Source organism: Macrosteles quadrilineatus, unplaced genomic scaffold (assembly GCF_028750875.1).
Source record: "Macrosteles quadrilineatus isolate MER2022 unplaced genomic scaffold, UCM_ALF_1.0 Scaffold_1__1_contigs__length_201487025, whole genome shotgun sequence".
Lineage (NCBI taxonomy): Eukaryota > Metazoa > Arthropoda > Insecta > Hemiptera > Cicadellidae > Macrosteles > Macrosteles quadrilineatus.
Genome location: NW_026542594.1, coordinates 17,732,492 through 17,747,756, shown reverse-complemented (window position 1 = coordinate 17,747,756; position 15,265 = coordinate 17,732,492). Strand labels below are relative to the sequence as shown.

Genomic DNA, 15,265 nt, shown 5'->3' with positions numbered 1-15,265 from the left:
TAATGCATGTGTCGCAGGGCTAAAGTACAAGGTGTCCCCCGACTTGGAAAACCTGGAATGATGTGTGAATTTTGTATTTCTATAGGGAATTTCCAATTTACCGTGATCGCGAATGACGACGATGAAGTTTCCAAGACCGCAAAAGACGATGATGATGTCTGAATGCAAGCGGGATATGGGGGAGAGTGGGGCACATTTGAACACTTTTTAAACTTTAATTTGTTAATAGGTGAATTTATGTGTTTTTAATAAAAGTATTATTACATTTAGTTGTAACATAATGTTAGCTTTAATTGAGTTATTTTTTAAACCCTCCAAAGTTAACATGTTAATGTGCAATATCTGTTTTCACAAAGGTATGCAAATCGTTCAAAAGTACCCCACTGGTGGGGTACTTTTGAACAAGAAGTGGGGTACAATTGAACACACTAATTAAGTAAAATGAAAATTTTTATTTTACAGAAATTGTTATGCATGTGAGTTGATAAAAACTGTTCTTATTTCTATTGGAACTAATTCTTCATTTATTGTTTTAGATTCATGTTATTTGTAGCTAAATGTTGCAAAGTTAATCGCAAAATTATATTTGTTCGCTGAACGTGCAGTTCTCACACTCATTGTTAGTTGAGGAAGCTTATAGTCTTAAATTATTATTATTCGTTACTGTTTTGTATAGGAAAAAAATATAATCAGTTGAGATACATTTGAACAACATACTTACCAGAGGAAAACATGGTGTTCAAATGTACCCCTCAGACTCTTGTTCAAATCTACCCCACAAGACGCCATTTTGCAAAAAATTAAAATATGTTTTCTTGGATTGTAATTTATCAATGTGAAGTGCATAATTGTATCTGAATATATATAAGCCATTTTAAGGTAGATGGATCAAACTTATCTGTAATGTAGTTTTTCTATAAAATATTTACAAACCCCTACTGCTAAAAAAATTTTCTTGTGGCTCTCTAAAACTTCTTTTCCCAACAACAAACTAAGAACTGATCAGAAATGGAGGGAGATGAATGCAACCTGTTGCCCTGTTGGAGGGCTACATTTTACATCTGGTCCAATGGCCTGCGAGTATAAAAATGATGGCAAATTTAAACCCTTCAAATGTGCCCCACTCTCCACTGTTAGTGATTTTGCCGGGATTGCGCATGAGGACTATGACGTTTCCATGACCACGGGAGACGATGATGATGTCTACACGGCGGCAGGATATGTTAGTGATTTTGCTGCAATCGCGTATGACAACAACGATGTTTCTGTGAATGAGGGAGACAATGATGATTTTCACACAGCTGCGGGAGGGTTTAAAACTTTAATTGGGTATTTGGAATTTTTAATGCTGCATTAATTTTTTCTGTAGGCCACATGAAAAACAACCCATAACACCAAATTTAAATACTCTATGAAAGTACATAAATACTCCATAAATAAAGACACCATAAATAAAAACTACATAAATAAAGACTTACCATTACAGGGGTTGGTGTAGTAATCCTACAGAAAATTTGGTAAAATTAAAATTATTGGTATTGAAAATGTATTTTTCACGTATCGGTACGGATATTCGATAAATTTTGGTATCAACACATTATTATTTTTTTAAGTTTTTGATAATTTTTAGTTTTGAGGATAAGCTTTGAATTTTCTGATTATTTAATCAGAGTAATATTTTTAAATTGCATACTTCTGTCAGACAATATTACAGTAATTATAAATTTTGTTCCTTTAACTAAGTATGCTTTTGTCGAGAACTAAAATAGCGAACTGTATTTTAGCGCTAAAAAAGCATTGTGGTTGTGACGTACTTTTCCACACTGAAACATATAACACTAGTTTACATGCCAGGTTTAAGTACCACGTGCTATACAGCACATTTAGTTTCCGGATAGGCCTCAGTACGGAGATTTGGGTTGGCCTTCCAGGGTTCGCGGCGAGATGGTACTTTCACGCTCAGCCGTGCCGTCGCCTTGGCTGAGGTTTACGGCGTCGGAGATCTCGAGCATCTGGTTCATCACACAGATGTCGCCGTAGTCCGGATTAATCCTCACGGACCGGTCACTGCCCCTTCCACCGCAGTGAGACGTGGTGGCCTTCCATGGAAGCTAGTCGCCACCCCCGAAATCGTTTTCGTGTTCAGCACACGACATCCAGCCAGGCACTTGGGTTCTGCACACCAAGTATCGTCTGCCGTTGTAGCCTGGGGTCCACTGTCGCCCTCCTGTCGTCACAGCCGCAGGCTGAGGCTCATTCCGCCCCCCCACACGTCGTAGTAGGCTGGGGCTCATCCGGCCTCACCTGGCCGTCGTTGCAGACTGGGTCTGTTGTGACCGCCGTCGACGCTACTGCAGACTCGGGTCATACTTCCCATCCGTCGCCGCTGTCGTCTGGGCATCTGGTTTCCCACGCAGATCCCTGTCGGTGCTGTCGTCTGGGAATCCGGCTCATCGCACGGACCCCTGTCTCTGCCGTCGTATAGGTATCCTGCTCGTTGCAGGAATACCGTCGTTGCCGTCGTTTGTTCGGGCGCCATAGATGTGACGTACTACGTGGGGCATTGGTCCCCTGCCCGTTGCTCGTGCTTGTCGTCGTATGGGAATCCGGCTCTTGGCACGGACCCCTGTCACTGTCGTCGTCGCATGAGTGTCCTGCTCGTTGCAGGGACACTTCGTCGATGTTGTCGTATCGTGGGGATCCGGCTCATCGCACGGACCCCTGTCACTGCCCCTTCCACCACAGTGAGACGTGATGACCTTCCATTGTCGTTAGTCGTCATCCCCGAAATCGTTTTCGTGTTCACATGTAACCTCAGGAGAATCTGGTTCAACACACAGATCCCAGCGTCGTGGTGGTACCTGGGGAGCTCCGCCTGCCGCTGTAGTCGGGGTTCGGATCACCCACCTAACATCGCAGCTACTACGCCTTCACTGCAGGCTGGGCGTCCATCGTGGCCCCAATCGAGACTACAGCCGGTAGTCCTCGGCCCCGTCGGTCTCCGCCGCCGTCCTGGGTGTCTGTCTGGTTCTGCACAGAGACTCGTGATGTCGCGGTACCTTGAACTTAGCCGACTCAACCCGCCACTGTAGCATAGGGTTCGAGCTCACCCGTCGACCACGGCTACAGGCTGAGGTGCGTTCCACCCCCCCCCCCCCCCCACTCGTCGTCGTAGGCTGGGGCTCTGCCATCCTCACCTGGTCTTCACCGCGGCCTGGGTTTTCCAGCCCGCACGCCCTATATCGGTACTACAGCCGGGGAGCCTACTCGTACGTTTTCGTCGCTGACGTCCTGAGTGTCCGGTTTCTCACACGGACATGTGTCACTGCCCCGTCCGCCGCAGTGAGCTGCGTGATGGCCGTCCGTTCGTAGTTGTCGTTTGCCACTCCCGAAATGAGCTACTTGCACCCTCGCAGGTAGTCCTCGGGGATCCGGTTTACCACACGGTCCTGTGTCACTGCCTCGTCCGCCGCAGTGAGTCCCGTGGTGGCCGTCCGTTCGTAGTTGTTATGTGCCACCCCCAATGCGGATAGTCCTTGGATTTACACCACGCCAAGATCCACCACAACGGTTCAACACTCGAGTGTTGGGTACACGTTGACCAAGCCCCGGTTGTCTCGCTGACCGTTGTTCTCCGTTGCAATGGTTGGTTTATCACTCAACAACTGCCGCTGGATAATCAATCGAAGAACACCGAAGCTGGCCAACAGCGTGATGTGAGTTCCTCTGGTTGGTTTATCACACAACCCCAGCCGTTCGAGAATTGTAGTAGGCTAGCTGACTGCTCTACGTCAATCTTCCGTCCGCTAACGAGTCGCTGGTTCCAGTGTCGTGAGTTGCTCGTCACTCCAGGTAGGTTTAACACGCTACTGCAGCTGCTGAAGCGTCGATGAACTCCATAGTCGTCACCAAAGGTAGGTTCAACACGCTACCACAGCTGCCGAAGACACGCTGAGTCCACGCCGACTCGCCAGTCCCAGACCATAGGCCAACGTTATCCAATTCGCACCAAAACAATCTCATCACCTGTCGTAAACTCATAACACAAAATATTAAAACACATATAAATCGTTAAACATGAAATAATACTCAAAGGGTTAGTCACGGATTATCTCACATGACACTAACCAAACATCGTTAAACAGAGATTAAACAGAGTTGGCGCAAAAATGCGTTAGAAAATTTGGTATGTTAAATACGACCTGAACTACCTGAAATTACTCATGAATTTTTTCTGGTTGGCCTGGTAGACACCCTGAATTAGTTAGTTTTTTCCAAAAATGTCATTGTCTAACCGTCTTACTGTGATCAAGGACATTTTTGTTGTGTCCAAAATGTTTTAGTTGTAGCATTCTCTTCAATTTTAATTTTAGTACTAGTGTGCCTGTTGCTCAAAATCGAGCTATTGTTAAGTACCGGTATTATACAGGAGTTATTAAAAAATAACAGTCATCTTCTATGAGTGCTCAAAATCGAGCAATATTGTCAAGTACCGTTATTATACAGGCGTTATTTGAAAATTCAGTAATAACAGTCAAGACTCAAAGCTTATGTAACTAATGTAACTCACTCTATTAAAATAGGTCGAAATAATGAACACTTATTGTAAAAATATTTTATCATTTTTCAAAGTCGGCCTTATTTTTTTAGTGTTTTATACAAACGTTTCCCGACTTATAGCTGTTACCAAAAATCGTTTCTTGCATATATTCATTTGATCTGACATTAGGTAGGTTTTCTTTACCACTGTGACAACATGATTTGTATATTCTTCATGATTTTTTTACTTGCAAAATAAGTTGCATAGCATAACTTGTAAAAACTACTCATCTCTCCAAGTGATTGTGTATCTGGCGGATTCCTTACTGTTAGACCAGGCCTATCTTCTACTCTTCTCAGACGTATAAGATTTCCTTTTAACCTCCTCCTGTTTTCAATATTACTTCTTCAGACTCAAGGAATTCTCTGTTCTTCCAACAAAACTAATAAACTGGATTGGTCTATGGTCCTGAATATTACAAACAATAACATTTACTCCCAAGAAGCTGGTGAGTTTTTTTTTAGATACAGCTGTTTTTTGTTTTTAAATCTGTTCAATGTAATTCTTATGGTGAAAACCCGACCTTTGAAAGGGTCTCACGCCCTTAAGGGTAGGAACTTTTAAATTCTAAAACCTTAATGCAAAACTACGAATTGGGCCAAATCTTTTGACACCTTAAACAATTGGTCCACAAATAGGCGAGGAGTAGTGTTCACAAAAAACAGCCCTCACGTATTGTAAGAGATGCCCCTGAAAATGATTATGATTTCAGATTTTGTTTATCATTTCAGACCAATTTACTGGACATCTTTATCAAAGTGGCCGTGAGTTGTAAAGCTAAGCCTCCATTATACATCATCAGGTAATATTATAGTTTTATAATACTACTAGCTGCTAAACCCGTGCTTTGCATAGGGGAGATGCCGCGGAAGGAAAAAGTTTGGTCCTTCACATATGTTCAAAAAATTATCATATGAATTAGGATTTTTTGCGAGGATAGCAGGCTTACCTGAATGGGTAAGAGTCCAAACTGGCACAGGAAACACAACTCTTTACAGTGTGTAAATTAAGTCTTGAAACAAATCTGTATTTTTAAAACCGAAATAGATAGAAATATTCTGTTTGTGGCATTGATTCTTAACAAAGGTTCCGCAAGTTTTTGCACCAAAAAATTGTTTAACCCCCCTGGGCCCCTAACTGGGTAGGGGGTAGGGGATGACTTATTTTTTTCAAATAGCAACCCCTATTCTTTTGACAATCCCTTTAAAATTAGGGGTCACTCGATAGGGACTGTTTAAAAAAAATCACCCCCACCCCCTGCCCTGTTATAGGGTTAAAAATATTGTTGACGTAAAAAATTGCGGAACCTATGTTAACAATCAATTCCACAAACAGAACATTTCTATCTATTTCGGTTTTAAAAATACAGATTTGTTTCACTATTGGTGCTTTTTCACATACCAGTAAATCAAATTTTGGAATACCTGCCATTTTGGCTAGGGGTGAGATATCCACCTCGGGTTTGCGTAATTGTGTTTGTTTTGACAAATTCTTCAAAATGAGGGGTCACTCAATAGGGGTTGCTATTTGAAAAAAAAACAAGTCAACCCCTACCCCCTACTCTGTTAGGGGGGTTAAAAATATTTTGATGTAAAAAATTACGGAACCTTTGTTAACAATCAACGCCACAAACAGAATATTTCTATCTATTTCGGTTTAAAAAATACAGATTTGTTTCAAGACTTAATTTAAACACGTATACACAAAACATAAGAATATTTCACTGTCACCAACAGCATTTTCAACTAAGGAAGAGGGAGTTTTCTTTGTATCAAAAATGGTGGCCAGTGAGTTGTTGAGACAAGTGTTGCCAATATTATGAATTCAAAAAATAAATTTTCAGTTTATCTTATATACACTATACAGGATGTCCCACGTAAGGTGTCTCAAATTAATTACAGAAAAACGGCTTAAGGATGAAATAAAATTATTTTCTGTTAAATCCATCCCTAGGAATAACACACAAATATTTTTCAATATTTTTTCCGATACAGGTGTGCCAAAAACTGAGGGTCACTAGTTCGAGTCTCGGAGTATTCAAATGTAAACATATGTTATGTAATACATTATTTTAAAGGTATTTAATTTAATAAACAAACATTTTGGCCAAAACAGAAATTAATGATCTTTTTCCGTTTCAAAATGGCAGCAGTTTTTTTGTTGGCAAAAATCAATATGTTTTTAATACTCTGTGTTTCCTTTTCCAATTCACTTAGCCCTTCTCCGGTTGAATTTTCTTAGTTACTTAAAAAACCATAGTTTCGCCTGCGGTAACTCATGCACCTCTTTTGCGGAATCGGTTTCGGCTACTCTTAACCCTTTCCCAGTTGTCAGTTGACCTTGTGGAGTGGTTCGCATCACTACTGGATGTAGCTTCCATACGTGCCCTTTGATGTAACCCAGTGGCGTAACTAGAACATGGCTTTGGGGGTGGGGATGGATGAGATCAAAGTCTGCACTTATGCGGGGGTAGTGGGGGGTGTGCAACGAAAATTTAGAAAATTTAGAACTCCAAACTAAAATTAAATGGAGATTTTTGTGTTAAACCCAAACAACATGCATTTTACAGGAGCGTTTCATAAACTCCAAATTTCACAAACTCCAACGCTTAGAATATTAAATGAACAGCGCGTTTCATAATGTCAAAATTTCATAAGCTCCAAAACTATAACATTCAAATAATCATTGTTTCACAATGTCCAAGTTTCACAAACTCCAACGTTTAAATGTTAAATAAACAGAGCGGTTCATACCCTCCAAATTTCATAAGCTCCAAATCTACAACATTCAAATAATCACTGTTTCACAATGTCCAAGTTTCACAAAATCCAACGTTCCAAATAAACAGAGCGGTTCATAATGTCCAAATTTCATAACCTCCAACGGTACAGTCTGGGCCAGAAGTCTCTCTAGTGGTTGCCACAGTCAGATAGCAGGCACCGTTCGCCAGCGCTCAACTACTGATTATACGTACATTTTAATGATGAAGAACACTCAGCTGTGTGACTCAAATATGTGTTAGCACACAATGTGCAAATCAAATTTACATTTTAAAGAATTTCCCCTATAGGGAATAAGCTATTACCGTAGTACTCATGGTATGACCTGGTCCCGGGACACTTTCTATTACAACAGTAGAACGTGTAGCGCCTACATACCGAACCACGGCAACCTCTGCAGCGACTTCTGGCAGAGACTGTACCGTTGGAGCTTATGAAACTTAAAGAGATATGTAGTAAGTGTAAATAACAAAGTTGCTTGGAATTAAAAGACCTATAAAATGATGTGCCACTTGATATGTTGCTATTTGAAAATTTTTTACAATGGGCACTTGCAAATTTTCAAAAATAATTTTTTTTGATTTTATATTATTTCAAAAAACTGTTACTTGTAGCATATCACAGTAAAGCTAATTTCATAACGAGTAAGAAAATTCAACCGGGAAAGGCTAAGTGCATTGGTATAGGAAACACAGATTATTAAAAACATATTGATTTTTTCCTAATAAACTGCCGCCATTTTGAAACGGAAAAAGATAATTCATTTCTGTTTTCGCAAAAATGTTTGTCTATTTAATACCTTTAAAATTATGTATAACATGACATATGTTTACGTTTGAAAATTTCGAGATTCAAACTATTGACCCCCAGTTTTTGGCACACCCTGTATCGGGAAAAAGTATTATTAAAATATTTTTACGTTATTCCTTGGGGTCGATTTAGCGGGAATCAATTTCATTTCATCCTTGTGCGTTAAGCCGTTTTTCGGTAATCAATGTATAGCAGATCATGGGCCAATTATTATGATTTCTAGAAATATTTCATCTTAGCACAAAACTGCTAAACCTAGGGTCTTATTTTCAAATAAGAATATTAATTTGTTTGTTCGCAAAATCAATGTTACCAATTGGCAAGTTTCACTTAGACAAATCTTTCAAAACTGTTCAAACTTATTTGGCTGTTTTTAAAGAATTTTTTATGAATTCTAACCTTTGAAATACAGTAAGGGTCATCTTTCCAACGACAAAAAAATGGAAAAATGGATGGACAAGAAATGGATAACAAATGGTATTAAGATATGAAGCATTAACCTTCCGTCACGCGCATTGATTTTCAAACACCAAAGGGCCCTCACGGAAGTTACCTCCGGGAGTACAAAACTATACAATGATGAGTGAAAAACATTTTAATAGCAATAAAAGAATAAGAAAAACATTTTTTTAGTGTTTACACTATTACTTAAGTTGTATATAAGCTGTAAATATTTCTTACGTGGGACACCCTGTACTTAGTAAGTTATAGGTTCATTGATCAAGTTTCTTCAAATGATTTTAACTTTTAGTGAAAATATATTATTAACAAGATGCTTTATTGTTAAGCAAAGTTTATCATAAAGCTGTATGTCTCTACCAAAGAAAGAAACTCATATCTTTGCACAGTACAGTAGGCCTACCTTTATTACTAGCCATATATGGTAGCCTAGCTCGGGACACAGACATTTAGTTATGTCTAATTCTTGATTGAATGATTCTGTGTGTTGTTTGGATACAGAGAAGCCAAACCGTTGCTAACAAGAGTGACTCATGAAGAGTTCCGCTGCCTGCTGCTACCTGCTATTCAGAAGGCAATGTTGCGAAACCCGGAGATTATCTTGCCTTGTCTGGGACACATTCTGTCTGGACTGTCGCTGGATTTGAGCCAGTATGCTTTGGACATCACGAAGAGTATTACAAGTAAGTCATGAGGTGTATTTACTTACTGAACTGTTGTTTCTTTTTAAAATTTTGTACAGCTTAATATCTTGAATTTGAGATAATTATTATGAACTTATAAGTCTAATTTTATTATCCGTCTGGTATCAACGACATCATAGTTAGGATAATATTGTTTAGATGCCTAGAATAGTTCTATTGCCATTTAGATGAATGAACCATAATGGATTCTGTAGGTGCTGGCTGGTACTTTGCGACTATCTATGGTGTTTATTATGATGTGATGAACTATCTGTGTTTAATTACATCACCTTTACTCAGCAGCTTGCACCCCTAACACTTGTCACTTATTCTTATTGTTTCTATTGTAAATGTATGTAATATTAGTACCGCACACTTGTTATCGTGGTCTTGTTTCTGTAAACATTAAGGTATATTATTATAATCCGTTTGACAACTAAAACCCCCACATATTTTCATTAAATGTTTGCCATCCATCTCTTCTGTTGTCCATTGCACTCCCAGTTCTTACAATAATGGTTGACTAACTCAGTACAGTGCAACTTGGGTTATTACACCCTTGGCCATTTAAAGTCAACAGGAATATAATGTAATTCGTAAGTCCTGTATAACTTTTAGTGTTAGTATTGATAATTTCTCGAATTTATTTTAAATAGATTCCAAAACCTGGTAGATAATGTCAAAAAAATTCGATTCCAAGCAACAAAGTAATTTATCCATGTTGCTTCCTGGATTGATAATGAGTAATAATAATAATATTAATAGTTATTATAATCTAAGGCTTACCTTACGATCCAATTAATTTATTGTGGAGACCTAGGTTTCTACGCCGGAGCGTTATCGTCAGTCCTAGGCTAAGCTAAACTTTTTGTGTTTCATCTCTTACTTGAGATATTGTCGGTTGAATAGAATATTTACAAATACAAACACTGATTATACATAAATATTTACAAAGACACAGTGGAGAAGTTAGATGCATGGCCATGATCTTGTCAGTCCTAACCTCCAAAGTTGAGATTTGATAAGGATGATTTTAGTGACTTCAAATTTTTTGCATGGTTGTTATCACTCCATAGAGTAATGTATTTTTGCGATTAGGTGTTTGATGATATTTCATTGAACTTTTTATTTTTTATTTCAATTAGTGAATCAAACATGATGTTTGCGGCAAAGTTTCTTTGGCCGTTTAGTATGAGGGATGGGTCCGTTTTGGTAGCGTTATATATATGAAAATGCTCTATTGTATTTAATTTGTTGCTTTTTGGGGCTTTGTGTAGGATCTCTAAGTTAACATCTATTGAGGTATAAGAGTGGTTTTCTGAGATTAAATGTTCGGAATATGTTGATGAGCTGGTTGGATTCTTTTTGGGAAGATGTTCTTTGAAGCGTTGGTAGAAACTTCTGCCCGTTTGCCCAATATAAAATTTAGGGCAAGAGCCACAAGTTAATTTGTAGACTCCCGTACCTTCAAAGTTGTCTGTAGTCGTGGGTTCCTTTTTGTTTAACAAGCTTCCGAGGTTGTTTGTTGATCTGTAAGCAACTTTGAGTCCTTGTTCTTCTAGGATTTTATGGAAGGAGTTGTTAATCTTTCCATGGTAGGTTGTGGTCACAAATTCTTTGTTAGTTTTGGGCTCTTGGTTCCTTTGGTTTCTTTTTTGTTTTATTATTATCTTTGTGATAAGGGAAGGGTGATATCCATTATTAACTGCTATTTGCTTAATGATGTTTATTTCCTTTTTGTAATTCTCTTCGGTAAGTGGGACAGTTATGAGCCTATATACCATACTATGAAATGCTATGAAATGCCATACTAAGAGAGAACCTAATGCAACAGGGTAATAGAGACACTGCCTACATCAACGAACTCATAAATCTAATACAAACAGTCCTAGCACAAAACTACTTCGAATACAACAACGAGTTCTTCTCCCAAAACACAGGACTAGCCATGGGTTCCCCCCTATCAGCAATAATGTCTGAAATATTTCTGAACCATATTGAAAACACCGAAATCCTGAACAATGAAAAGAACAGACAAACTTCTAAAATATTAGAATACCACAGATATGCTGACGACATCATAGTTGCATTCCAAGGTAACAAAAGACAGCTCAAAGTCCTACTGAAATATATCAACACCATCCACCCAAAACTTAAGTTCACCCTAGAAATAGAATCTGAAATCCCTTAACTACCTAGACTTAACTATCACCAGAACAAAAAACAATTTCCGAAGAGAATTACAAAAAGGAAATAAACATCATTAAGCAAATAGCAGTTAATAATGGATATCACCCGTCCCTTATCACAAAGATAATAATAAAACAAAAAAGAAACCAAAGGAACCAAGAGCCCAAAACTAACAAAGAATTTGTGACCACAACCTACCATGGAAAGATTAACAACTCCTTCCATAAAATCCTAGAAGAACAAGGACTCAAAGTTGCTTACAGATCAACAAACAACCTCGGAAGCTTGTTAAACAAAAAGGAACCCACGACTACAGACAACTTTGAAGGTACAGGAGTCTACAAATTAACTTGTGGCTCTTGCCCTAAATTTTATATTGGGCAAACGGGCAGAAGTTTCTACCAACGCTTCAAAGAACATCTTCCCAAAAAGAATCCAACCAGCTCATCAACATATTCCGAACATTTAATCTCAGAAAACCACTCTTATACCTCAATAGATGTTAACTTAGAGATCCTACACAAAGCCCCAAAAAGCAACAAATTAAATACAATAGAGCATTTTCATATATATAACGCTACCAAAACGGACCCATCCCTCATACTAAACGACCAATGAAACTTTGCCGCAAACATCATGTTTGATTCACTAATTGAAATACAAAATAAAAAGTTCAATGAAATATCATCAAACACCTAATCGCAAAAATACATTACTCTAAGGAGTGATAACAACCATGCAAAAAATTTGAAGTCACTAAAATCATCCTTATCAAATCTCAACTTTGGAGGTTAGGACTGACAAGATCATGGCCATGCATCTAACTTCTCCACTGTGTCTTTGTAAATATTTATGTATAATCAGTGTTTGTATTTGTAAATATTCTATTCAACCGACAATATCTCAAGTAAGAGATGAAACACAAAAAGTTTAGCTTAGCCTAGGACTGACGATAACGCTCCGGCGTAGAAACCTAGGTCTCCACAATAAATTAATTGGATCGTAAGGTAAGCCTTAGATTATAATAATGATTAATAACGATCCAGAGGCTATTTCTCCAAATAATATTAATAGGTTAAATACCTTATTTACATCCTCAATCCAAGTCGTATTTTTATAATGACCATAGATTCGGGGCCAACAGCCCCATTGTCAAATTTTCTGTCTTTTAAATTACTGTTAAGTTAATATATACGTGAACTTCAATGATGACCAATGCTATTAAAACTGTTGTAGTCATCTTATTTTAAACTGTTGTTCTTGTAACTACCATCTAGGCCCACTTCTGAAGAAGCCTCTGAAAGAGGCAAAATATTTAGTATTATTATGTGTGTGATTTTATGTGTTCTTTGACTCGTCTGCAACCTTTCATCAGGTGAGTTAGCTGTGTCCTCTCCATCCTATATATTTATTTAATCCAATGCTATTAACGGTAATTTAACAAGACAGAAAATTTGACAATGGGGCTGTTGGCCCCGAAACTATAGTCATTATAAAAAAGATTATTATAATGGTTTATTATCATTATTATTATCATCATCATTAAATTATTATTGATGATTCATTTTACATACTACTGTTGTAGCCAACCTCTACTCCAAGGATGACTCTGCCAGAGAGAGGGCGTGTACAGCTTGTCACAGTTTAGCCTGTCAATGCAGTGATGGCTCAGCCCTAGAAGTTTATTATCATGGACCACCCTATGTTGATGATTCATTTTACATACTACTGTTGTAGCCAACCTCTACTCCAAGGATGACTCTGCCAGAGAGAGGGCGTGTACAGCTTGTCACAGGTTTAGCCTGTCAATGCAGTGATGGCTCAGCCCTAGAAGTTTATTATCATGGACCACCCTATGTTGATGATTCATTTTACATACTACTGTTGTAGCCAACCTCTACTCCAAGGATGACTCTGCCAGAGAGAGGGCGTGTACAGCTTGTCACAGGTTTAGCCTGTCAATGCAGTGATGGCTCAGCCCTAGAAGTTTATTATCATGGACCACCCTATGTTGATGATTCATTTTACATACTACTGTTGTAGCCAACCTCTACTCCAAGGATGACTCTGCCAGAGAAGAGGCGTGTACAGCTTGTCACAGTTTAGCCTGTCAATGCAGTGATGGCTCAGCCCTAGAAGTTTATTATCATGGACCACCCTATGTTGATGATTCATTTTACATACTACTGTTGTAGCCAACCTCTACCTCAAGGATGACTCTGCCAGAGAGAGGGCGTGTACAGCTTGTCACAGTTTAGCCTGTCAATGCAGTGATGGCTCAGCCCTAGAAGTTTATTATCATGGACCACCCTATGTTGATGATTCATTTTACATACTACTGTTGTAGCCAACCTCTACTCCAAGGATGACTCTGCCAGAGAAGAGGCGTGTACAGCTTGTCACAGTTTAGCCTGTCAATGCAGTGATGGCTCAGCCCTAGAAGTTTATTATCATGGACCACCCTATGTTGATGATTCATTTTACATACTACTGTTGTAGCCAACCTCTACCTCAAGGATGACTCTGCCAGAGAGAGGGCGTGTACAGCTTGTCACAGTTTAGCCTGTCAATGCAGTGATGGCTCAGCCCTAGAAGTTTATTATCATGGACCACCCTATGTTGATGATTCATTTTACATACTACTGTTGTAGCCAACCTCTACTCCAAGGATGACTCTGCCAGAGAAGAGGCGTGTACAGCTTGTCACAGTTTAGCCTGTCAATGCAGTGATGGCTCAGCCCTAGAAGTTTATTATCATGGACCACCCTATGTTGATGATTCATTTTACATCCTACTGTTGTAGCCAACCTCTACCTCAAGGATGACTCTGCCAGAGAGAGGGCGTGTACAGCTTGTCACAGTTTAGCCTGTCAATGCAGTGATGGCTCAGCCCTAGAAGTTTATTATTATGGACCACCCTATGTTGATGATTCATTTTACATACTACTGTTGTAGCCAACCTCTACTCCAAGGATGACTCTGCCAGAGAGAGGGCGTGTACAGCTTGTCACAGGTTTAGCCTGTCAATGCAGTGATGGCTCAGCCCTAGATGTTTATTATCATGGACCACCCTATGTTGATGATTCATTTTACATACTACTGTTGTAGCCAACCTCTACTCCTAGGATGACTCCGTCAGAGAGAGGGCGTGTACAGCTTGTCACAGGTTTAGCCTGTCAATGCAGTGAGGGCTCAGCCCTAGAAGTTTATTATCATGGACCACCCTATGTTGATGATTCATTTTACATACTACTGTTGTAGCCAACCTCTACTCCAAGGATGACTCTGCCAGAGAGAGGGCGTGTACAGCTTGTCACAGTTTAGCCTGTCAATGCAGTGATGGCTCAGCCCTAGAAGTTTATTATCATGGACCACCCTATATTGATGATTCATTTTACATACTACTGTTGTAGCCAACCTCTACTCCAAGGATGACTCTGCCAGAGAGAGGGCGTGTACAGCTTGTCACAGTTTAGCCTGTCAATGCAGTGATGGCTCAGCCCTAGAAGTTTATTATCATGGACCACTCTATGTTGATGATTCATTTTACATACTACTGTTGTAGCCAACCTCTACTCCAAGGATGACTCTGCCAGAGAGAGGGCGTGTACAGCTTGTCACAGTTTAGCATGTCAATGCAGTGATGGCTCAGCCCTAGAAGTTTATTATCATGGACCACCCTATATTGATGATTCATTTTACATACTACTGTTGTAGCCAACCTCTACTCCAAGGATGACTCT

At 39.2% G+C, this 15,265-nt stretch overlaps 1 protein-coding gene across 1 annotated transcript in view; it reads left to right on the top strand.

Moving 5' to 3' along the window:
* The window catches only part of LOC128994935 (eIF-2-alpha kinase activator GCN1), a 300,111-nt gene that overhangs the window by 24,652 nt on the left and 260,194 nt on the right, over nt 1-15,265 (top strand). Inside the window, exons 6-7 of the mRNA XM_054419780.1 lie at nt 5,332-5,402; nt 9,151-9,332. Of these exons, the coding sequence (XP_054275755.1) occupies nt 5,332-5,402; nt 9,151-9,332 (253 nt within the window). The remainder of the gene's footprint in view (nt 1-5,331; nt 5,403-9,150; nt 9,333-15,265) is intronic.